The sequence below is a fragment of the Macaca fascicularis genome, chromosome 7 (assembly GCF_037993035.2).
Source record: "Macaca fascicularis isolate 582-1 chromosome 7, T2T-MFA8v1.1".
Lineage (NCBI taxonomy): Eukaryota > Metazoa > Chordata > Mammalia > Primates > Cercopithecidae > Macaca > Macaca fascicularis.
In genome coordinates, this window is record NC_088381.1 from 159,470,298 (window position 1) to 159,494,699 (window position 24,402).

The 24,402-nt window shown below is 39.2% G+C and overlaps 1 protein-coding gene across 4 annotated transcripts in view; it reads right to left on the reverse strand.

Moving 5' to 3' along the window:
- The window catches only part of PPP4R3A (protein phosphatase 4 regulatory subunit 3A), a 50,760-nt gene that overhangs the window by 14,416 nt on the left and 11,942 nt on the right, over positions 1-24,402 (reverse strand). For 2 of the 4 annotated variants that reach the window (XR_012416073.1, XM_005562037.4), the window contains exons 2-9: positions 18,302-18,357; positions 13,205-13,303; positions 9,107-9,724; positions 4,443-4,520; positions 3,950-4,066; positions 3,385-3,501; positions 758-889; positions 552-654 (exon numbers count right to left, since the gene is read on the reverse strand). Coding sequence is in view for 2 of the 4 variants with exons in the window: in XM_005562037.4 (XP_005562094.1) it covers positions 552-654; positions 758-889; positions 3,385-3,501; positions 3,950-4,066; positions 4,443-4,520; positions 9,107-9,724; positions 13,205-13,303; positions 18,302-18,357 (1,320 nt within the window). In the remaining 2 variants the exon portion in view is untranslated. Of the gene's footprint in view, positions 1-551; positions 655-757; positions 890-3,345; positions 3,502-3,949; positions 4,067-4,442; positions 4,521-9,106; positions 9,725-13,204; positions 13,304-18,301; positions 18,358-24,402 lie in introns of all 4 variants that reach the window. The other 2 variants (XR_012416072.1, XM_005562036.4) reach the window with 1 other exon arrangement.

Below are 24,402 nucleotides of genomic sequence, written 5' to 3' on the forward strand. Positions count from 1 at the left end.
TCTGATTACAGTACTTTTAGGGAAAAAAATTTTTTTTTTTGAGACGGAGTCTCGCTCTGCTGTCCAGGCTGGAGTGCAGTGGCACGATCTCAGCTCACTTCAAGCTCTGCCTCCCAGGTTTACGCCATTCTCCTGGGACTACAGGTGTCTGCCACCACGCCTACCTAATTTTTTTTGTATTTTTTTAGTAGAGACAAGGTTTCACCATGTTAGCCAGGATGGTCTCGATCTCCTGACCTCGTGATCCATCTGCCTAGGTCTCCCAAAGTGCTGGAATTACAGGTCTTTTAGGGAAATTTTTATCATGAACCTTTCTTTTCAAAATACATTATTAACACTCCAGGTTGCTTTTGATAAAAACAAACAAACAAATTGTTAAGACCTCTATGTTAACCTGATGGTTTGAACTTTTAAAGACTACTACTTTTTAAAAGGTGCGTCCTCCCAGCCTCTACCTCCCGCTAACTGCGTCCTAACAAGATTACTTAACACCAACTTTGAATTCAGCATTCAAGAACAGAGAACTTAACTACCAACCTGAATTATCTTACCTTTACTAGGTTTGTCTTCTGTTGTATTCGCTAGTAAAGGAGCAGTGAGAACATGCATACAGTGCTTGTAGAAGAAACCCAGAAATTCAGTCTTTTCTGTTTTCTAAGGAATCAAAAACATTTCCATGAACTTTAACCGCACCGGTTCCCACCAGCAATACACAATATACTAGCTATGAAAAAGAATAAAAATGCTCATGGCTTACATTGGCAGTGGCTAGCATGTTTTCCGGGTCAACTAAAGTTCGAAGCAGGCCCATAAGTTGGACTGCTCCTCCAAGTTCAGGATCTGTATCACAAATCATATGTTCTATAATGAGGTTGATGAGCAAAATATCCTGGAGAGAAAAAACAGACATACTCAGAATCACTTATTATGAGAGAATGGAAAAATCAAAAACTAAGACACATACCACAGCATTATACCTAGGCTCAAGGTGTTTTGTTAACTGGAAAGTGAAATGTTTAACTCAGTTATCTGATAGGACATATGACTGTTTCATTCCCCAAAGTGTGGTACAGGGACATAGCCCTAAATATAAATTTCTTGTCTATTATCTTTAAATTCCTCTGATTAAAGCAAAAGCAAGGTTTTAGTTTGGTGATAATAGATCTTTACAACTTTCTAATAACGTAATCTACCTTTTGAAGAAAGCCAGTGGGTTTTATGACCATAGCTTTAACAGTAAGAATATTTAGGTAGGATTTACATCATCATTCTACTTTCATTGCTTTTATTTTTATGTTATCTTATTTTATCTTATTTTATTTTGAGATGGAGTTTCGCTCTTATTGCCTAGGTTGGAGTGCAATGGCACAATCTCAGCTCACTACAACCTCCACCTCCTGGGTTCAAGCGATTCTCCTGCCTCGGCCTCCCTAGTGGCTGAGATTACAGGCATGCGCCACCACGCCCAGCTAATTTTGTACTTTTAGTAGGGATGGGGTTTCTCCATGTTGGTCAGGCTGGTCTTGAACTCCCTACCTCAGGTGATCCACCCACCTGGGCCTCCCAAAGTGCTGGGATTACAGGCGTGAGCCATCGTGCCCAGTCTATTGCTTTTATCTTTACAGAGCCCTTCTATTTATGGCCAATGATATATGTTCTCCATTTGTAAAAGTGACATAAAATTTCCTTTTAAAATAAATTTAGGAAAAAACTATCTGAATGTCTGAAATTGGAGAAAATTAGACTATGGTATTTAGAGAGTGCAGAGAACAAATGGATTATACACATTCTAAATATCAAAGAAAATAGATGGCTGGTTTTCCTGAGGTCCTATTATGACTGGTATTCCTCACCTAAGTAGTAAGATTGAGAGGGATTCAGTGAGAAAATCCCTGCTCTTGCCTATGTGTATGCAAAGGCAGGATGGACAAGGGATAGAGAAAATGGAGACAGTAGACCGAAATGATGATCAAGAAGAGTGGGAATCAAGAGTCCTATTGACTGAAATGTTATTCTGCTGCAAAACAGAAAAAAAAAAGAGTCCTACTGTATGTATTTTGAGGTATATCCATATATGTTCCTATGTTCAGCTCATGGGTTAAGGGGACCAACAAAAGCCTTTATTTTCAATAATACAGATACTTCGGTTGTAGCAGAATTTTTTTTTTTTTGAGATGGGGTCTGGCTTTGTCACCCAGACTGGAGTACAGTGGAGCAATCATAGCTCACTGCAGTCAAACTCCTGGTCTTAAGATACCCTTCCTTCTCATCTTCCTGAGTATCTGGGACTATAGGTGCATGCCACCATACCTAAGTTTTAAAAATTACTTTTGTAGTAAAGGAGGGTCTTGCTATGTTGCTGAGGCTGACATTAATATTTTATAAAAGAAAAACATGACATAACATTCAACAGTTCAAACTGGTGCTTTTTTGCACCTACCCTGCACTATAATTTAAAAATAAAAATTTAAACGTAACAGTTACATGGCATTCCATTTTTTTGACATCACAATACATAAAATAGGATCTTTTCAAAAAGTAAGACAGTCTATTTTCTTATTTTGTAAAAATACCACAGGCTGGAATTCTAAACAGATTTTTTTTTCCCTTAAGGGTGCCTTTTTCCCCTCCTCCCTTTAGAAAAACCTAAAGGCAGAATATCTTATTCATTCTTATGTAAAAAGTTGCTTCCAAATTGTTATAGGGGAAGCAGGAAAACATCAGAATCATTGGTTCAATTATTTTAAAATAAAGGAGAAGAGCACACACATTTAGTGCTCTCACATGTCACGCACTACATGATCCAGGCGCACCCTTCACATTACCAGGATATATTCTCTATCACTTTAAAATATGGTATATCTCAGATGCTAACATGTGAGTGTTTGTGAACAACTAACAGCTTGTTCTCTATGGCAAGGCAGTAAAGAAACAGCACCCTACATATTTTAAGGGACTGTGCTACATTTCTTCATTCTTGATGATTTTGAGAATCTACCCTAAAGTCACTGTTTCCCTAGGTAACTTATTTATAATTCCCCAGATACAAGAACTGATTGACTAAATGATTTAAATAAGACAACATAGCAAGTTGACTTCAGAATTTAAAAAAAAAAAAAAAAAGTGACATTAACATTTTAAAAGGCAATTTAAACGAACATAAATAATTTCTGTAGGACAAATTGATAAACTGAGACAGGAACCAATTTAGGGGAACAATAACTCATCTGATATTATGGCTACACTTTTCCCAAACAGCAACAATTTAAATCTTAAAAGTGAATAATAAAAACAGTTATAGCTTCCTATGTATAAATACTTACTATTAGTACAAATAATATTTACCTTGCTGGTTATTTTTTGCTCTGTTAACTTCTTACTTACATCATCATTCTGTTGTGCCTCCTGCATGACAAACTCTCGTACCATGGATGGATTATATTCAACCAAGTATGAGAATATATCAGTAGCAGCACTTCGCACCTGTGTATCATCCATGCCCTGCAGACAAAAAGCATTTATTTCTCCTATAATTATAAAAATATGGAACCTATAGCTATGTAAATATCCAAACCTAACAAAACATATGAAAAAACCGTAATGTAAAAGAAAGGTCAAAGAAATTCTTCTGCATATAAAACTCTTATCGTATGGATAAAACTATATTTTCTAAATCATGTATTTTTGTTCGCCTTTCTATTTTAACACTTCAGCTAATAAGCTGCAAAGCTGACAAATTATCATTAAATTATGGAAAATTCCTTTAACTGCATTCTTTCAATACTGTGTGAAAACTGTCTAACATTGCAATTTTATAGCTTCTTTAACTTAATGAACTACCCAGCTAAGATGAAATATTGGCTATAATAGAATATTTGCATGTTACATTAAAAATATTAATTTTGGGATTAAAAAATGGTAATTAAAAATAAGGAGACACAAAACTTACAAGGATGACTTCTAAAGCTGGTAATATGCCCATGTTTGACAAAGTCTTGAAAAAAGCATCTCTGTTTTGAGGCTGTAGCGTTTGGGAAAACGCACAAAATTCTTTTAAAAAGTTAACCTGAAATTAGAAAAAAGGATAAGTGATATAAAAAGTTTTATTTATTTATTTATTTATTTAGACGGAGTCTTGCTCTTGTCGCCCATACTGGAGTACAACGGCACGACCTTTGCTCACTGCAGCCTCTGCGTCCCGGGTTCAAGTGATTCTCCTGCCTCAGCCTTCTGAGTAGCTAGGACTACAGGTGCCTGCCACCATGATTGGCTAATTTTTGTACTTTTTAGTAGAGATGGGGTTTTGCCATGTTCGCCAGGCTGGTCTCTGACCTCGTGATCCACCCACCTTGGCCTCCCAAAGTGCTGGGATCACAGGCGTGAGCCATCAAGCCCAGCCAGTGGCTTTATTTTTACGCCTTTCATAGTATCTAATTTCTTACCAATTCCTGTCTTTTTTCCTCATCTGTTGCTTCATCTGTTAGTTGTGCAAACAAATCTGTCAGAAATTTTTCATCTTCCTGTGAAACAAAGGACAAATGCAATTATGTTAATGCTAAGATTGTACTAAAATATAATTTCAGGACGCTTTAATATAAATGGCAATAACTGAAAAAAGGAAGGTATTGGCAATGCTGTTTTTTTATTTTCTTAAAAGAAAGAAAAACCACACTATTAAAGTATAAAATTCTGTCAAGGTTCTATTTTCTAAGCCTATTTAAAGGCCAGGTAGTAAATATTTTGAGCTTTGTGGCCCATGTGACCTCTACTACGAGTACTCAAACCCTGGTCCAGTAGTATGAAAGTAGTCACAGACAACTGTAAATGAATGGATATGGCTGCATTTCAATAAAATATTATTTACAAAAATAGCAGGACCAACACTTGCTGACTCCTCACTTTCATAGGTTTTATAACCTTAACTTTTAAAGGGTAGGTTCTACAACCTCTCAAATGAGAATGAAAATGGAGACAAAGCTACTTTAGTGTTTTAAAGATACAGAGAATGACTCAATTATTTAAAAAGCAAAATTTAGAACTTTTTGTTTTACTTCATTTTAAAATTGAGACTTGGATTTTAAAATTCACCCAAGCCCAATTAAGGTGGTAGAGTCTTCATGATTGCCCGGTCAACGCTTCTCATCTCTATTTTTTCATCGAGATCCTGGCTTTTGTTTTGTTTTGCTTTTTGAGACAAAGTCTTGCTCTGTCACCCAGGTAGAGCACAGTGGTGCCATCTCGGCTCACGGCAACCTCCGCCTCCCAGGTTTAAGCTATTCTCCTGTCTCAGACTCCTTAGTAGCTGGGACTACAGGCACACACCACTACACCCAGCTAATTTTTGTATTTGTAGCAGAGGCGGGGTTCTGTCATGTTGGCCAGTCTGGTCTTGAACTCCTAGCCTCAAGCAATCCACTGGCCTGGGCCTCCTGAAGTGCTGGGATTACAGACATGAACCACCATGCTCGACAAAGATTTTATTTAAATTACATACTACCTCAGCTAGTGGAAGTAGATTCAATACCACTCCATCCCTAGACATGCCTCACTCTAAATACACATACACACGGATGTGTATACAAGCTCCCAATAGATTACTAGCTCCACATTCACTGTTGTGAGTGCTCTAGAAAAATCTTCTGTGGCACTAAGTTAGTTCGGTTATTCCCACCTTTACTTTTTCTAAAATGTCATACCTCACTAATACGATCTTGACCATGTTCGTTACCCAAATGGCATCCAATTTCAAGACACTCCACAATACACTATATTCTACCAAATGGATATCAAATGGTTAAAAAAGATATTCTCTGAACTGCTGCAGTTGGGGGTACAGAAGTGGAGAAAATAAGAATGTTTATGGTATTACAAAGGAAGCAGTCAGTGTTAAGAGGGCGTGATATTATGTGTGCATGGGGCTACACAAAGTGGGCAGGAACCTGCATTAAACTATACCTCAATCACTTCTTGCCAAAACATTTGTAAAATGCTACAGCCTTCACAGCAGCACTTTGGATAGAAATGTCCAGCATCAAGAGAAACAGACGTATTGGCAGCCAATATTTTACACAGCATATTGCAGGGAAGCAAAGATTTAACAACTTGAAATTATTCATACTTAATGAATAAAACTGGCATTTTACATGTACGAAGACCAAGAAAACACAGAAGTGACAAATCCCCACATAACAAAAACAGAACCATATGGAGCTGAAGAAAAGGATCAGGAGAACTCAGTATTTTAATTCATACTTTTCCTTTTTTTGGCTATCACTGGCTAATACTTTAGAAATACAAAATTTTCTAAACAGGAACAGACATATGATTAAACATACTGCTTTATATGTAATGTGTACTATCAAGCAGCTCTTACTACATTTATTGTCTTCCTTTCTATACTTAACAAATGCAGGTTTCAAATAATTATTTTATTTATACACCTGAGGTAAAGTCTTAAAAGATCTTCCAAGTCATATTACACTTATCTGCAGCGGTGCGACCTTGGCTTAACGCAACCTCTGCCTCCCAGGTGCAAATGATTCTCCTGTCTTAGTCTCTGGAGTAACTGGGATTATAGGCATGTGCCTCTGCATCCCAGATTCAAGCAATTCTCCTGCCCCATTCTCCTGAGCAGCTGGGATTACAGGTGTCCACCACCACGCCTGGCTAATTTTTTAGTAGAGACAAGATTTCACCATATTGGTCAGGCTGGTCTTGAACTCCCGACCTCAAGTGATCTGCCCACCTCAGCCTCCCAAAGATCTGTCATTCTTACAATATCATAGGCATCAAAGAATAAAAAACAACATGGGGGGGTGTGTGTGTGTGTGTACGGGTGCAAGTAACAATTCTTTCTTTGTACTACATAAACTTATTGCTTTGTTGAGATAGGATCTCACTCTGTTGCCCAGGCTTGAGTGCGGTGGCATGATCATTGCTCACTGCAGACTCGAACTCCTGGGCTCAAGCGATTCTCCCAACTCAGCTCCCCAAGTGGCTGGGATTATAGGCATGCACCACCATACCTGGCTAATTAAAAAAAAAAAAAAAATTTTTTTTTGAGACAGAATTTCACTCCTGTTGCCCAGGCTAGAGTGCAATGGCACTATTTCAGCTCACTGCAACCTCCGCCTCCCAGATTCAAATGATTCTCCTGCCTCAGCCTCCTGAGTAGCTGGGATTATGGGCGCCCACCATCACGTCTAGCTAACTGTTGTACTTTACTATTAGTAGAGACAGCTTTTCGCCATGTTGGCCAGGCTGGTCTTGAACTCTTGACCTCAGGTGACCCACCCGCCTTGGCCTCCCAAAGTGCTGGGATTATAGGCATGAGCCGCCACACCCAGCCCCAGGCTAGTCTTTAACTTCCGGGTTCAATCGATCCTCCTGCCTTGGCTTCCCAAAGTGGTGGGATTACAGGTGTGAGCCACTAGGCCCAGCCTACGTAAACTTCTATTTCAGTTAGAATAGATGCACACACTGGGATGACACAGTAAGAGGTTTTCTAACTTTGAGGGTGTTACAAACGCAAATTATTGTCTAGCTCTCAGAGACTTCCACTCTGTTTTGTGCAGAATTCACCATACTGCACCCTAGAGGACTGTGATGCAAACACCCTAAAACACCAGATCAGAGAGACTGGGCATACTATAAGAAAAAAAAATCTACATTTTAATAAGCAATTATCCACAGATACTTTAAAAAATTCCCATGAATCTTACATCATACTAAACACTTTCTTTACATGCCTGACCTCAGTTAATTTTCAGACAACTTTACAGGGTAGGCATTAATGTCACCATCCTTCAGATGGGGAAACTGAAGCTTTAAGAAGTTAAGGCTGTCCAACTCATATAGCTACTGAGAGTTTTTAAGTGACAGACGGAGCTGAAACTCAAATTCACATGGGTTCATGGGTTTAACTCACCCACAGGCACACTCCTTAACAAAACGTGGCTTTTGGTAGGGATACATGCAGTTATAATTTGCCTCCTCTGCTACATTTCCTAGACCCTGAAACTGGACCCTTACTGTATCATTTTCTGGGATTTTTACAAATTCGCCTTAAATTTTATTTTATTTGGTAGAGACAGGCCACAGTGCCTGGCCCACAATTCCCATTCGAATTTATATTCTGTATTTAGTGACATTTCTCTTGGCTTTGTGCTTCACTCTTTCCTCTTCCAATCTGTTCTATTCTATGCATAATTCATAGAGTAATAACCCCAAAGTTCAGCATTCAACCACTTCATTAATGTTATCCTCCTGTAGTTGAGTATGGTGGCTCACACCTGTAATCCCAACACTTTGGGAGGCTAAGGTGGGAGATTTGCTTGAAGCCAGGAGTTTGAGACCAGCCTGGGCAACAAAGTGAGATCCATTCTTTACAAAAAAAAAAAAAAATGTTAAAAGGTGGGTATGGTGGCATGCATCTGTAGTCTTAGCTAATTGGAAGGCTGAGGTGGGAGGATGGCTCAAGCCCAGGAGTTCAAGGTTGCAATGAGCTATGGCTGTGCCACAGCACTCCAGCCTGGGCAACAGAGCAAGACCCCAACTTTATTTAAAAAAAAAAGAAAAAAGTCAGGCTGGGCCCAGTGGCTCACATCTGTAATCCCAGCACTTTGGGAGGCCGGGTCAGGCAGACTGCTTGAACTCAGAAGTTTGGGGCCATCCTGGGCAGTATGACAAACTCCACCTCTACAAAAAATACAAGAATTGGCTGGGGGTGGTGGTGCACACCTGTGGTCTCAGCTACTCAGGAGGCTGAGGTGGGAGGATTGTTTCAGCCAGGAAAACGGAGGTGGAGGTTGCAGTGTGCTGAGACTGCATTACTGCCCTATAGCCTGGGCAACAGAGCAAGACCCAGTATCTAAAAAATCATCCCCTTGTACCATTTCTTCAAACTACATTTATCACACTTACCTCTCCTACCCGAGATACAGTAACCTTCTGGTCTCACAGTATTATTATGTATTATAATCTCTTAAAATATCTCACAAATACTTAACTTTATACATTAACAAAATTAAAACTTTATGTATTTAAAAGCAGCAAATTGTTTTTGCTGCATCTCTTGAAGTATGAAAAAAGGAATGATCTAACTCACCTGCAACATGCCAACAATCTCTACCTTATTGAAAAAGATAAAAGAGTGAAGTGTTGATAACATGTTTTCTTCAAAGACTGAAGGAGTTGGTAGAACCATATCTTGTATATACTGAACTCTGTATGTCTGATGAATTTTTTGTTTCAGCTCAGGATCTGATATGGGAATCACTTCTTTAAACTTGGCTGTTTTCGTTAGAAATTCCCTGTGTTTTCGTGGTTGTGATAAAGCAGGATCATATTCTAAACATCCAATGACGTCCATTATACATTCTTCAGAGAACATAACTTCAAAAAGAGCAGTTCGATTCAAGAGGAAGATGCCTTTGATAATTTCATACAAGTGGTGTAGTCCTTCAATATTTTCCAAATCCTCACACACATGAAAAAGCTCCAGGAGCTTTTTAATATAACCCTCATTTTCTAGTGCCAGTGCAAGTTTTTCACGACGAAGAGGTGAAGGTAAAGATGATGCCACAAGTTCTGCAATTTCTTCAAGGCGACTTAATTCACAAGATGGCAATTCTAAGCCTGGCGATGACATATCATCAAAACGCTCCTCTTCAGATTCATCCACAAGGTCCTGAGTGATGTCCACGGAAGGGTCCTTTCCTTGAACCTATGGAAAAAAAATTTAATTGCTGACTAAATATATAACAACTGAACAGCAAGCCTAAATGATATTCTAAGATGAATACAAGAGATGCTGTAAGAAACCCATAATGATAATTTTCAAGACAAAACTGCCTATTTTTCTACATTACATTTCTCCAAATAACGTATACTTTCAATTTTAAGGAAGTTAGTCAAAGTTCAAAAACAGACTGAGCTTCCTTATAAAGCATGAGGTCTGCTGGCAAGAACAACTTTCTAGGACAGGCTAAACTAAGTGAGACTGTTATGAAACAGACCTCTGCAGACTCACAACAGAAGCCTGATGCTAAAACAGCCACTAACATCTCATATCCCTGGCCCTCTTTTCCAGTAGACCAGGGCAAGTCTCAGCAACAGTGCTAGGACTGTGCTAAAGGATAGCTGCCACCACCAAGCTCTTCAATATTTAACTCTGAGGTGACGACCAAACAAACACCAAATATCATAACGTTATGATCACAGAATATATATATAATTATAAGCAAAAAGTAAAATACTTAACATCAATTGATTGTAGAAACCAAGGGCCAAAGAGCATGAACAAACTGGCTTTGGACCAAAGTGAGTCACTGATTTGCTATAAATACTGACAGCCCAAAAATAGGATTTAAAAAACACTAGGCAGAATACAAGAGTACCTACATAAAAATGAAGCCACATATAAAGTAAATACAACCTATATGTAGTACGAGTTATCCCCAAAAAAGGTCTGCTGAAGGTTAAGTAACCAAACCACGAAAATATTTTCCTTTCTACACACCCTAACCTGTAGCCTTCAGGATCCCTCTAGGAGCCCGAAAATCTGTCATAAAACCTAATTTTATGCCACTGGAAGGGCTCTTATTATAAAAAGGTAACTTACATTGACTACATTTTAAAGTAAGGCATTTTTTTGTAACAAAAGGTCAAGGATAAACTTTGAAAGGAAACCAGTTTTGTTATTGTGGCACTACAATTTGAGACAGTGACCACTAAAGCAAGTAGAAGGCCAAGTAGAATGTAAAGGGATGAAAAAAATTAGACCTTGTATGAAAAAGCCAAGAAGCTTAAATTGCTTAGTGTAATAAACAGATGCATTGATAGACACTAGAAGAGATGATGACCTGGAATACTTTTCTTGAAATGTGCTGCAAGGTGATATGGTCTTGACCTCAACCAAGTGGACAGCAACACTGAAAGGAGGCAAGTCAAGTCACATTCATGGCTTGTACCTGGCATGGTCTCACATTGGCTCTGAATTTGTTAATTATGTAAGCTCTCATTATAATTTTAAGTTCCTAATATCCAAACCATGATTTTACCACAGAAAAATGTTAGATTTTGATTAGCAAACCAAATGAAAAGAGAGGAGTACCCTTATTATATTAAAAATGCCATCTTTTTGAGTTCAGACAAAAATTGGTGAACATGGTTCAAGAAACAGAAAAACATTTAACATCTCAGAGAGCAAAATGTAATGACTTTCTTGGATCTAGAAAATGATTGAGAAGTTCAGACAGAACCCATAGTGACTGAGAAATGACACCTTGAACATAAACTATGTAAATGTTGAAAGGGAATACAAGAATATAACGCAGTTAGTGATAAAATTATTATAGAGAAAGCATGCAAGTACTACTATCTGTGCCCCAACTTTAGATGACGGAAAACTTTATAGCATTCAAGACTGAACAAAGGTAAAGATCAGACAATCTTAAAGGAGAGACAGGTATGACAATGACAGACCGAGTTCAGGTTTGAGTTGCACACTGGCATAAAGGAAGACCGCATCCAGAGTGGGACTGTTTGATTCAGAAACATGAAACAGAGGAGAACAACATTTGTCTGAATAACAGATGCTATTAACATAGCCTGAACTCATTAAAGTCACCTCTCTCTCTTTGGGAGAACTCTACAAGACAAAATCTAGAGAAATGTGCTATAAATAGAATTGTTGGACAGAAAGCAAAGAAAAACTAAAAAGATGGATGGTATTCAGATATAAATGTTAGTCCTTTCATGTTTCAGAGAAGGGACAGCTTAACAGACAGCTTAATGTATGAAAATCACAGCTAAGTAGAATATATAGTTGAAATAAATTCCACAAGTTAAGAAAAAACTGTGCTAAGGACACTAGATCTTCTATGAATGCTATGGCTGTCAAACTTCAGGGTGCATCAGAATCACCAAAAGCAGGGGGCGACAAACTATAGCCGAATTTGGTCTGCGCCTGTTTTTGTAAATAGAAATTTTACTAAAAAACAGCCCCTCCATTCATTAATGTGCTGTCTACGGCTACTTCCCAACTACAATAGCAGAGTTGACCTAGCTGTGACAGAGACTATATGGCCTGCAAAGCCTTAAATATTTGCCATCTTGTCCTTTAAAGAGAAAAGTCTGGTCTACAGGGCTTGTGAAAACAGAATTCCTAAGACAGGATTTTAAAAAACAATTATTGGACACTACTTGCAGTTTTTGATCCAGTAGGTCTAGGGTCGGCGGGAGGGGAGCTGGTCTCAGAATTTGCATTTCTGTCAGTTCCCAGGTCATGCTTGTGCTGCTGGTTTGAGGGCCACACTCAAAGGAATTAAGGAATCTGGTGAAGATTATTCTCCAGATAAAGTAAACATGGAGATGGAGAAATCTTCTCTGGAAAGAAATGGCCTAAACGAGTGTATACCAAGAGCCAATGGCATCAGCAACTAGAGCACATACAAATGCAAATTCACAAAAGGTTGCGATTATGTCACTAGGGAAACTCCAGAATAAATTAAGAACATTCAAGCCTAGAGGCAGAGTAAGGCTGAATCGTCAGCTAAGAGCCATACTGCTCAAGACAAGTACAAGGGTGGGTTTTCTTTCAAGAGCCACAAGAAGTTAGAAACAAAAGAGTGATGTGATCAGACTTGCATTTTTAAAAAGATCACCAAATCACTGTAGCTAAAATGTTGATTTAGGAAGATCAGTCAAGACAAAACCAATAAACCAGGCAAGAAATGATGGTGGCTTGGAAAACTATAATAGTAAAAATGAAGATAAACCAATGGATCAAGATTTATTATCGAGATAATAAATGGGGGGACTGAATGGATAAAAGCGACGATTGAGGATAAACATGATCCACAAGTTTCTGACTTCAGCAACTGGACGGCACTTAGAAGAAGACGGGATAGATGCACGTGGGAAGGCTATGTTTGGTTTTGGAGTACTAAATTTGAGATGCTAGTGAACACACAAGGAGAAAGTTTCAAAAAGGCAGGTGGATATAAAACACTGGAGTTCAGCAAAGGTATGAGCTAGAGAGTTTAGTGTCAATAAATTATACCTTCCTTTAAATCAAGTTCAAAGCAGCAGTGAATTCAAAAGATCAATTTGAAATTTATTTAAACTCTTGGGCATTAGTTGAAAGCATGGCGAAAAATAAACACTTAAAGAAAGCATGTTGATTTTTTATTTAAAAAATTACCTGACATATTTTCTCCCAAATTTCATCACATCCAGCTTTTTCTTGAAAGCTAAGGGCCAAGTCATAATTTTCTGCTTCAGACCACACAATCAGAGTGTCCTTTGGAAACATAAAAGGAGTCTGAATGATTAACATACACTATCACAAACGAAAATGAACAAACAAAAGGAAATAAAACTGTGCTCATTTTTACTTCTTGCAACACTAATACTGGCAATTATCAATGTCTTTCTTTTTCAAAACAATGACTTTTTACACTTCACTTCCCCCAATCTATAAAACAAAAATAATGTTTCCTTAAGGACAACTTAAACCAATATATGGAATATATTCTTTTCAGGCACTGCAAAAGATGAAAACATACCAATTACACTAACACTATCCAATCATACTGACTTGTATTTTATGCTGTCATTAAAATGTCCAAAGAGGAAATCTAAGTATAAAATAGCTAGGGCATGTTAGGACGATAGGGTTAAAACAACTCTTTCTCTCTTCCCTCTATTGTCAGCAGGTGTTTTTCACCAGGGGCTTCTGAGATCCACGAAGCCCTTGAAATTATTGGCTAAATTTGTAGTATGTGAGCATTTACCTGTACATAGGTTCAAAAAAAAAAAAAAAAAAAAACTTAGCGAAGTGCTATGGTTCAAGCAGCAGCACACTCCTAGCACCTACCACACTTTCATTCCTACTCAGAACTTCTTAGTTTTTTGATGGAGGTCTTGTCATGTTGCCTAGGCTGGTCTTGAATTCCTGGCCTCAGGCCGTCCCGCCTTGGCCTCCCAAAGCACTGGGATTACAGGCATAAGCCACAGTGCCTGGCCATCTAGACAGAACTTTAATGAAAATTTAATGAATAGTTCGACAGTTTTTATTAAGATGTAATCTCAGCAAGACACTGCACATACAATACTGAGACCATTTTATATTCCTCATAGTACCAACAGCATATATTCTACGATATGCATGGTATGATAAAAATATATGGCTGGACGCAGTGGTTCACGCCTGTAATCCTAGCATTTTGGGAGGCCGAGGTGGGCGGACCACCTGAGGTCAGGAGTTTGAGGCCAGCCTGACTAACACGGTGAAACCCCATCTCTACTAAAAATACAAAAATTAGCCGGGCGTGGTGACGTGTGCCTGTAATCCCAGCTACGTGGGAGGCTGAGGCAGGAGAATTGCTTGAATCCAGGAGGCAGAGGCTGTAGTGAGCTGAGACTGCGCCACTGCAATCCAGCCTGGGTAAAAGGAGCAAAACTCTGTCTCAAAAAAAATAAAAAAATAAAAAAAATTAAAGAGTCAAACTATTTATTAAGGCCTAATATGTCCTTTTGGCAGGGTGTGGTGGCTCATGCCTCTAATCCCAGCACTTTGGGAGGCCAAAGCAGGTGGATCACCTGAGGTCAGGAGTTCAAGACCAGCCTGGCCAACATGGTAAAGCTCTGTTTCTGCTAAAAATACAAAAAAATTTTAGCCGGGCATGATGGCGGATGCCTGTAATCCCAGCTACATGGGAGGCTGACGTGGGAGTCACTTGAACCTGGGAGGCGGAGGTTGCAGTGAGCCGAGATTGTGCCGCTGCACTCCAGCCTGGGTGACAGAGTGAGAATCTGTCTCAAAAAAAAAAAAAAAAAAAAAAAAATCCTTTCAAATCTTACTGGCAATAAATAAATATACATACTCTTCGATAGCAATCAACCATTTCAAAAAAGGGCCCTCTCGTTGACAGCAATCTATAAATCATCTCATACAAGAAATATTGAATGGTACTAGGGAGAGTCACATTTAATGGCTAACTTCCAAATCTGAAGGGCTATGCCACTCGGTGTTTTTTCAAGCTGGTACAAAGAGAATTTAGAAGAGTAAAGTTAGATGGATTGGAGTATGGTATAAAGAAAAAAATAATTCAATCTTACTAGTAAGTAACCAAAAACAGACATGCAAAACCTGACTGGGCATCCATCGGGATGACAATGGTTCCCGTATTGAGGAGGTAACAGGACTAGCTTAAGGTACTTTTAAGGACCTGTGATTCTACTGCAGCAGTTTCTAATCTTTCTCACTAGCAAGGACTTCTGTTTTTTTTCTTTTGAGATGGTGTCTCCATCACTCAGGCTGCAGTGTAGTGGCACCATCATGGCTCACTGTAGCCTCTACTTCCCTGGGCTCAGGTGGTCCTTCCACCTCAGCCTCCCAAGTAGCTGGAACTACAGGCATGTGCCACCATGCCCAATGTTTGTATTTTCTGTAGAGGTGGAGTTATGCCATGTTGCCCAGGCTGGTCTCAAACTCCTGGACTCTAAAAGTGCTAGTATTACAGGTGTGAGCCACCACTTCTAGCCAAGAACACATCTCAATATAACACAAATGGATTCCATGTTTAAAAATGTGTCTAAGCGAGGCACAATGGTGTATACCTGTAGTCCCAGCTAGTTAGGAGGCTGAGGAGGGAGGATTGCTTGAGGCCAGGAGTTGGAAGCCGCAGTGCACTAAGATCACACCTGTGAACCAGTACTCCAGCCTGGGCAACATATCAAGACCCCACCTCTAAAAGAATAAAAATGAAAAATTTATCTGCTAAACTGCATATTAACTCTGTTCAGTCATTTATACAACTGTCAATCAAGAGACCAGTAGTCTCGCTGGACTAAAGTGCTGCCAGTCAGAAATAAATAAATGAGAATCTGATTTGGTTGTGCAGTATTACTAAGTCTATAATTTTTATTCAGAATTTTGGAAAATACCTCAAACTCCCCTTTTTACACTATCTTATAGGACTTCCAGCTATCACAGATCCCAGGCAGGCCATCTGATCCAGACTGAGTAGCAGTTCAGGGTCAAAACTATTAACATTCTAAGATTAACATGCCAAAAATTAGTAAGGTTTCATTTTTAGTTTACCTTTATAATTCACCAGAACAGAACAACGGGTAGAAGAATTTGCAGCTAATCTATAATTCTGGCAGCCTAAATACTTTACAAGGTTATCTGCTCAGTAGATACTGAGCATTTATTATAAGGCTCCATGTAAGACAAAATTAAATTACATTATTTTCCGTCAAAATAGCATGGAATGAAAATACTAAGAAATTTAGGAGGTAAAGAGGCCACAGTATAAATTCTAATACCACCATCTATGTAGCAGGTGATGCTTAAAAAGTTAGGTAACCTTTCTGAGCCTCAGTTTCCTCATGATCAGGATGGGAAAGATACATCCTGTTATGAAAACTAGTCATAATATAGACACTACTTTTTTTTTTGAGTCGGAGTCTTGCTCTGTCACCCAGGCGGGAGTGCAGTGGCACCATCTAGGCTCACTGCAAGCTCCACCTCCCAGGTTCCCGCCATTCTCCTGCCTCAGCCTCCCAAGTAGCTGGGACTACAGGTGCCCGCCACCATGCCCGGCTAATTTTTTTTTGTACTTTTAGTAGAGACGGGGTTCCACTGTGTTAGCCAGGATGGTCTCGATCCCCTGACCTTGTGACCTGTCCGCCTCGGCCTCCCAAAGTGATGGGATTACAGGTGTGAGCCACCGTGCCCAGCTGGTACTACTTCTTAGTGATGAAAACAAAGTTGGGGGAAAATAACAATCATCTTGGGGGTGCGGGGAACAACTTGCCCAAATTAGATGGCTCCTAAAACTCTGATAAATACTTAGGATTATCAGCTCAATAAAGACTACTAGGATAAGCCTAAAGCCAATAACACATTCTGCTGTAATGTATATTCAGAATCATTTGGAGGCTGATGCTTAAGTCAGGGTATAGCCAGACATATGCTCTTAATTACCTATTTGACAAATCTAGTAAGTTTATAAAATTTTAGAAACTGCTCTTGTTTTCCTTGAAGATTCCAAATATTACAGCAACTTTTCTCCAAATTATCTTGCTTATCACCCAACAACCTATAGGCTGAGACACATGAATTTGTTCACTAATTCTCAAAAGTTTCAATCTTTCCTTTTTCTTAAAATGTGCTTTTACTCTTCAGCTGAATACAACTTCAAAATATGAATTTAATGTATTTCAGTATGGAGGGATCAAAGCCAAAGATTCCAGGCTCTCATTTTTCCATCAAACTTAAGTTTTCTTAAGAATACTAAATGCAACACAGTATTATATCAGACTATCAAATTATCAAGAAAATATATTGTATGAATGTTTGGTGGACAAATAAATCACAACTAAAGATATTTAGGAGTTGATACCAGCATTCCTATCCACTATTTGGGTGATGTCAAACCCAAAAGTCACGACCTTTACGCATCATCTATGGGAAAAATAAAAACAATACCAACTTCTTTCTAGTATTTTCAAGATCAATGATGAAGCAAAGCACTTTAAGAACAAGCTGGTAATCTTCTTTCTTTTAAATTAACTATTTTGTATCTGCATCTTCCGGGCAATGAGGGAACTGATCTTGACTTCATTGGCTATATAGAGCACTCATCTTGTATGTGTGTGGGTGGACATGAAGCGCAGGCGCGTGTGTACTGAATGAATACCATTTAATAACAGCACTAGTTGATACTAAGTGAAAGATTTACTTTCTGATATTTCATCGCATATTAGAAAGACTTAAGAAACAGTGTATTTTGAGTACACTGTACTGTTAAGTACAGTTATCTTCAAAACTGTAATATCATAGTAAGACTCTATTCGGGAATCTGTAAAAGAAATCAGATTCATATGACAGAGTCCTATCTACACAGTACTGCTGTAGAGGGAGATACTGATGTTCCTTCTGCATTATCATCTACAACAGCAAAAGAAGGAATTTTCACGTTTAACTGTGTTAGTAGCAGCTTATCACACCAATGGTCACCTTTTTATTAAGGTAAAAACAAGGAAATTTTAGGGCTCAGTTGCTATAATAGGTGGAACACAAACTCCATTTTAACTTGTGGCAAGCTTTTTAAATTTAAAATTATTGTGTTAAACACTATAGGAACTGGCAGAAATCCTATTTTAGAATTTCACTGGCAAACTGTTGTAATCTGTTCTAAATTTTTCACTATAAGCAATCAGATTATAAACTTTCATTTACTCAGAAGGAAAATATGCAAGATAAAACACAACATCTTCAAAATTGTACCTGTTGTTTCTGGTATGCGGTGTTAGGATTTATTTTGGACTCTAAAAGTAGAGAACCTAGGAAACAGAAAAAGACATTCCATTATGTTACTATAAAACAGAAAAATTATATTCCCTTACATACATACATATTTCCTTAAATTTTTTTTTTTTTTGAGACAGGGCTTCCCTCTGTCGCCCAGACTGGAATGCAGTGGAGCGATCTCAGCTCACTGCAACCTCCGCCTCCCATGCTCAAGCGATTCTCCTGCCTCACCCTCCCAAGGAGCTGGGATTACAGGTATGTGCCATCACACCAGGCTAATGTTTTGTATTTTTAGTAGAGATGGGGTTTCACCATGTTAGTCAGGCTGGTCTCGAACTCCTGACCTCAGGTGATCCACCAGCCTTGGCCTCCCAAGGTGCTGACATTACACCTGTGAGCCACTGCGCTTGGCCTCAAAAAATATTTTTAAATTTTTTTTCATTTTTTGTAGAGATAGAGTCTCGCTACGTTGCCCAGGCTGGTCTCCAACTCCCGGGCTCAAGTGATCCTCCCACTGCCCCCTCCTCCCAAAGTGCTGGTATTGCAGGTGCAAGCCACTGTGCCTGGCCATATTTCCTTTTTTGAACATTTGATGCACACTCAACTTCAGTTATAGAAAAACTACTATTATTTGAGACAGAGTCTCACTCTGTTGCCTTGGCTGGAGTGCAGTGGCATGATCTCGGCTCACTGCTACCTCCGCCTTCCGGGTTTGATTCTCCTGCCTCAGCCTCCTGAGAAGCTGGGACTACAGGCATGCGCCACCATGCCCAGCTAATTTTTGTATTTTTAGTAGAGACGGGGTTTCACCATGTTGGCCAGGATGGTCTCCATCTCTTGACCTTGTGATCCGCCCACCTCAGCCTCCCAAAGTGCTGGGATTACAGGCGTGAGCCATTGCGCCTGGCCTAGAAAAATTATTTTTAAAACAACGTAAGTTTAATTACAGTAATTTGTAACCTAAGAAATGTTTTTCTGAGACAGGGTCTCGGCTCTGTTGCAGTTGCGCGATCTCAGCTCACTGCAACCTCCACCTTCTGGGTAGCTGGGATTACAGGGGCCAGCTACCATGCTTGGTTAATCTGACGAGTAAGGACTGGGTAACAATAGAAATCTACCAATTTATGGACAGCAGAAGGTAATTAAACAGCACAGTGTGAAGTCCGATGATCTGGGTTAAAATCTCCGATATATTGTATGACTTCCCATACCCCTCTTCTCTTATCAACCAGTTCTAGTTTATACCTGCAAGTACTACCTGAAGACAAACTCTGGCCTAAAAATATTTGAGAAAAAGCAGTTTTCTCTGCAACCGTCTCTCATACGGAGCTTTCATTTCTTCTCGTATTACACTTAACAATTGCTTTACCCATTCCAAATAGTGGCTAAATGGCTGAGTGTTCTTAACATTTCCAAATTTAGTTTGCTTTTTCATCAAAATTCATTTGTTTTACGATACTGTCCAATATTGATTTACTGACCCTTCACTACTGTGTTCTCAGAACAGTACCAAATAATACCGAACATAGTAAATTAACCAAGCTCTGATAACTCAATTTGTGTTATGTCCTATGCACATAAACAGCTTTCCACTTCACACCAATCCTCCCACTATGTCTAGGACAGGTGACCTAATTAATCCAAAATCTCTTTCTTATCCTTTGAGTACTTAAACATTCTCCATATTATTTTTTTCCACCTTATTCCCTACAAACCCCATTTCTTTGAGTTTTCTTTCTTTACAAAAACTGGTTTTGGCTTAGGAGGCTCAGATAAGCATTCTCACGTTTTAGAGAAAATACTGTTTTAATCTTCTTCCTCTTTTTCCAACTTTTGCCAGATTAATCAAAACACATTTTCCAGTGCCCCTTCAATTCTCTTTATGCTCAATTTTCAAGATTTTATTTTGGTAATTAAGAGCTGTGCTAGTGATACATTCATAACAAGAAAAAGCAGCAGGTGGCCAGGTACGGTGGCTCATGCCTATAACCCAGCACTCTGGGAAGCTAAGGTGGGAAGATCGCCTGAGGCCAGGAGTTTGAGAACAATTTGGTCAATAAAGGGGGACCTTGCCTCTACAAAAATAAAGTAACAATAAAATAAAATAAAAATAAGAAAAAGTAGACCGGGCTTGGTGGCTCACGCCTGTAATCCCAGCATTTTGAAAGGCTGAGGTGGGCAGATCACTTGAGGTCAGGAGTTTGAGACCAGCCTGGCCAACATGGTTAAACCCCATCCATACTAAAAATACAAAAATTAGCCAGGCATGGTTGCAGTGAGCTGAGATGGCATCACTGCAATCCAGCCTGGTCAGCAGAGACTCTGCCTCAAAAAAAAAAAAAAAAAAAGAAAAAAAAAGAAAAAAAAAATTAGCTGGATGAGGTGGTGGTGCATGCCTATAGTTCTAGCTACTCAAGAGACAGGCAGGAGGATTGCCTGAGCCCAGGATCTCAAGACCACAGTGAGCCATGATTGTATCACTACACTCTAGACTGGGTGATAAGAGATCCTGTCTCAAAAAACAAAGGCAAGGTGCAGTGGCTCATGCCTCTAATCCCAGCACTTTGAGAGGCCAAGATGGGAGGACTGCTTGAGGCTAGCCTGGTCTCAACAGTGAGACCCCATCCTATATATTTTTAATACAAAATTTTAAAAAAAGTATAAACATCTCCAACTATCTTTGTAGTCTTTCATTATTTTAATTACTAGAATAAAAATGGCATTCTATTATTCTCCACGGAAATAATAAACTATATACAGTACATTATGGATCAATATTACTTTTTTTTTTTTTTTGAGACGAAGTTTCACTCTTGTTGCCCAGGCTGGAGTGCAATGGTGCGATCCCGGCTCACCACAACTTCTGCCTCCCAGGTTCAAGCGATTGTCCTGCCTTGGCCTCCTGAGTAGCTGGGATTACAGGCAAGTGCCACCATGCCCAGCTAGTTTTGTATTTTTAGTAGAGACAGGGTTTCTCCATATTGGTCAGGCTGGTTTTGAACTCCTGACCTCAGATGATCCGCCCGCCTTGGTGGGCAGGTGGGTCACTTGAGGTCAGGAGTTCGAGACCAGCCTGGCCAACATGGTGAAACCCCGTCTCTACTAAAAGACACACAAAAAATTAGCTGGGCATGGTTGTGCATGTATTTAAACCCAGCTACTCGGGAGGCTGAGGCAGGAGAATCACTTTAACCTTGGAGGCGGAGGTTGCAGTGAGCTGGGATTACATCACTGCACTCCAGCCTGGGCGACAGAGACTCTGTCTCAAATGAAAACAAAAACCAAAACCACAAATGAGATACCATTAAGTACCCACTAGAATGTCTACGATCAAAGACAAGACAACAACAAGTGGTGACAAGGCTGTAGAGAAATGGGAAGCTTCATACATTGCTTCTGGGAATATAAAATGAGGCATCGATTTTGGAAAAGTTTGGCAGTTCCTCAAAAAGTTAAGCAGAGTTACCTTGCAATTTCCCTCCTCGGTATATATCCAAGATAAATGAATACATGCCCAGACAAAAACATGTACATTTATATTCATAGCAAGGTTATTTACAACAGCAAAAAATGAACAGATAAATTCAATGTGGCACATACTCAGCTACACAGAATAATGAAAACCTAACACATTACAATACGTATAAACCTTGAAAACACATGAAATTAAAGAAGCCCATCACAAAATACCACATGTCCATATAGGTAAAGTTACATATATATATATACATACACACACACACACACACACACACACATATATATATATTTTTTAGATGGAGTCTCACTCTGTCGCCCAGGCTGGAGTGCAGTGGTGTGATCTGAGCTCACTGCAGCCTCTGCCTCCCAGGTTCAAGCAATTCTCCTGCCTCAGCCACCTGAATAGCTGGGACTACAGGCATGTACCACCATGCCCGACTAATTTTTGTATTTTTAGTAGAGACTGGGTTTTACCATGTTGGCCAGGCTGGTCTCAAACTCCTGACCTCAAGTAATATGCCTGCCTCGGCCTCCCAAAGTGCTGGGATTACAGGCGTGAGCCACCGTTCCCAGTCCAGACAGGTAAATTTAGAGAGGGAAAACAGATTAGTGGTTGTTTAGAGCTGGGAGGAAGTGAAAGTGGGTAGTGATTGTTAATGGGCACATGATTTTTTTCAGAGGAGACGTGGTGATGGTTGCAAACCTGTGATTATATTAAAAAACAATGAACTGTACATTTTGAATGGGTGATTTATATAGTATACAAATGCTGTTTTAAAAAACCAAAAAAACAGGTAATGTGCAGCCTAGGCAATATAGTGAGACCTTGTCTCTACAAAAAAATTTTAAAAATTAGCCAAGTGTGGCAGTGCACGCCTTTAGTCCCAGCTGCTCAGGAGGCAGAGGTGGGGGGATTGCCTAAACCTAGGAAATGCAGGTTGCAGTGAGCTGAGATTATGCCACTGAACTCCAGCCTAGGCAACAGAGCAAGACCCAGTCTCAAACAAAACAAAACAAAACAAAACACACACAAAAAGGTAAACTGTAAAGTATAAATATTCATACAATGGATACCATGAACAATGTGGCAAAATTAACCTATCATTAGGCTAGCAGTTTTCTCTGGGTAGGATAATGACCGGGGAGGAATATGAAGCAGGCTTCTAGAGTAATGGTTATGTGGTTTCTTCAATGGTGTACTGGTTATTTTTTGAAAATTCATCAAATTGAATACTTATGATTTGTGTACCTTTCCGATGTATTATACTGCAATTCAAAAGATTTTTCTAAGTTTAAGAAGTCAAAAACACATAGCACAGGGGATTGAGGTTGTTATTCAAGTTGTGCTTTCAAGAAACACACGCCTGACTTTTACAGTCACTAAAACAAAAAACATGGCAGTGCAGTGGTATGACATTGTCAGTCGCCTAATACCTAATGGCAATTATTTCTCAAGTACCAGTCTCTTTGACATTTTCTTCAAAACTCTCTTAGTAATGTTTACAGGATCAGACTAATTAGAAAGTGGGGGAAAAAGGTTTGACGTATTCCCTTCCAAAGTTCTGGCTAAAACAAGGACACACTATAAGTTTCTGGGGTTGGGAAATGTTTTTCTGGACCATTCAGGATATTAGAGGAAAGCATCCCCTGTAACTCTCTTTTCAATCATATCACATGGTTTTGGTCTAGAAGTCCAGCTCTGGTTCCCAATACCATATTCCCAAAGAGATAAGTAGGCTGTAGACGCTAAAACATGGGAAACAGTCTTTTAACTTGAGGGCTCAGTAAGACAATAAATAAAAGACACAATACTATATTTACTCCTAGTCTATTAGGTTTCTCTCCATCATCTAATAGGTTTCATTGAGCCAAGTTATACACTACACCAATCAACTATAAAAGATCCAGTTCAGTGTTAACATCAATTAACACAATCCTTCCCCCCAACAAGTTTGTTTGTATTTTGTTGCTATAGCTACAGTATTAGGCACAGTAATTCTATCCTACTAATGTATGGGTATGGATGGGGTATAGAGTTCAACTTTAGGAGAGGGATTTACTAAATAACATGGTAGCAGAGATGACAGGGGAGAAATGATGATCCTTAGCAGAAGATCTCAGCAACATTAAGGGGAGGCAGAGAAGGTTCTAACTAAGAACAACACATGTTTCTGATAACAGTTACGTCTAGTGGAACTCAGTAACTGAAGCACACTCAAGACAGACTCCATTCACCCCAACTCATTTGAGAAACACATCTACCCTCTCTCCAATGAAACAGATTCCCTTATTTCCCAAGAGGAATCTTTTACTTACACACACACACACACACACACACACACACACACACGATACCTTTTCCCACACATCTGAGAAAGACATTGTAACAAAGACCAAGGAAAGGAAATCCTACACTCCAATTCAAGAAAACTCCAATACTGAGACTTGAGAAAGATCTCCCCACTTCCAACCTGAACTATAAGAAAGGAAATACAGAGAAAAATGAAAATCAGGAGTGCTCAAGCCAAGCTGAATGCATCAGTACTTCTAATTAAATCTGTCACTGTGGAAGCTATCATTCCTAACAAATTCTCCTG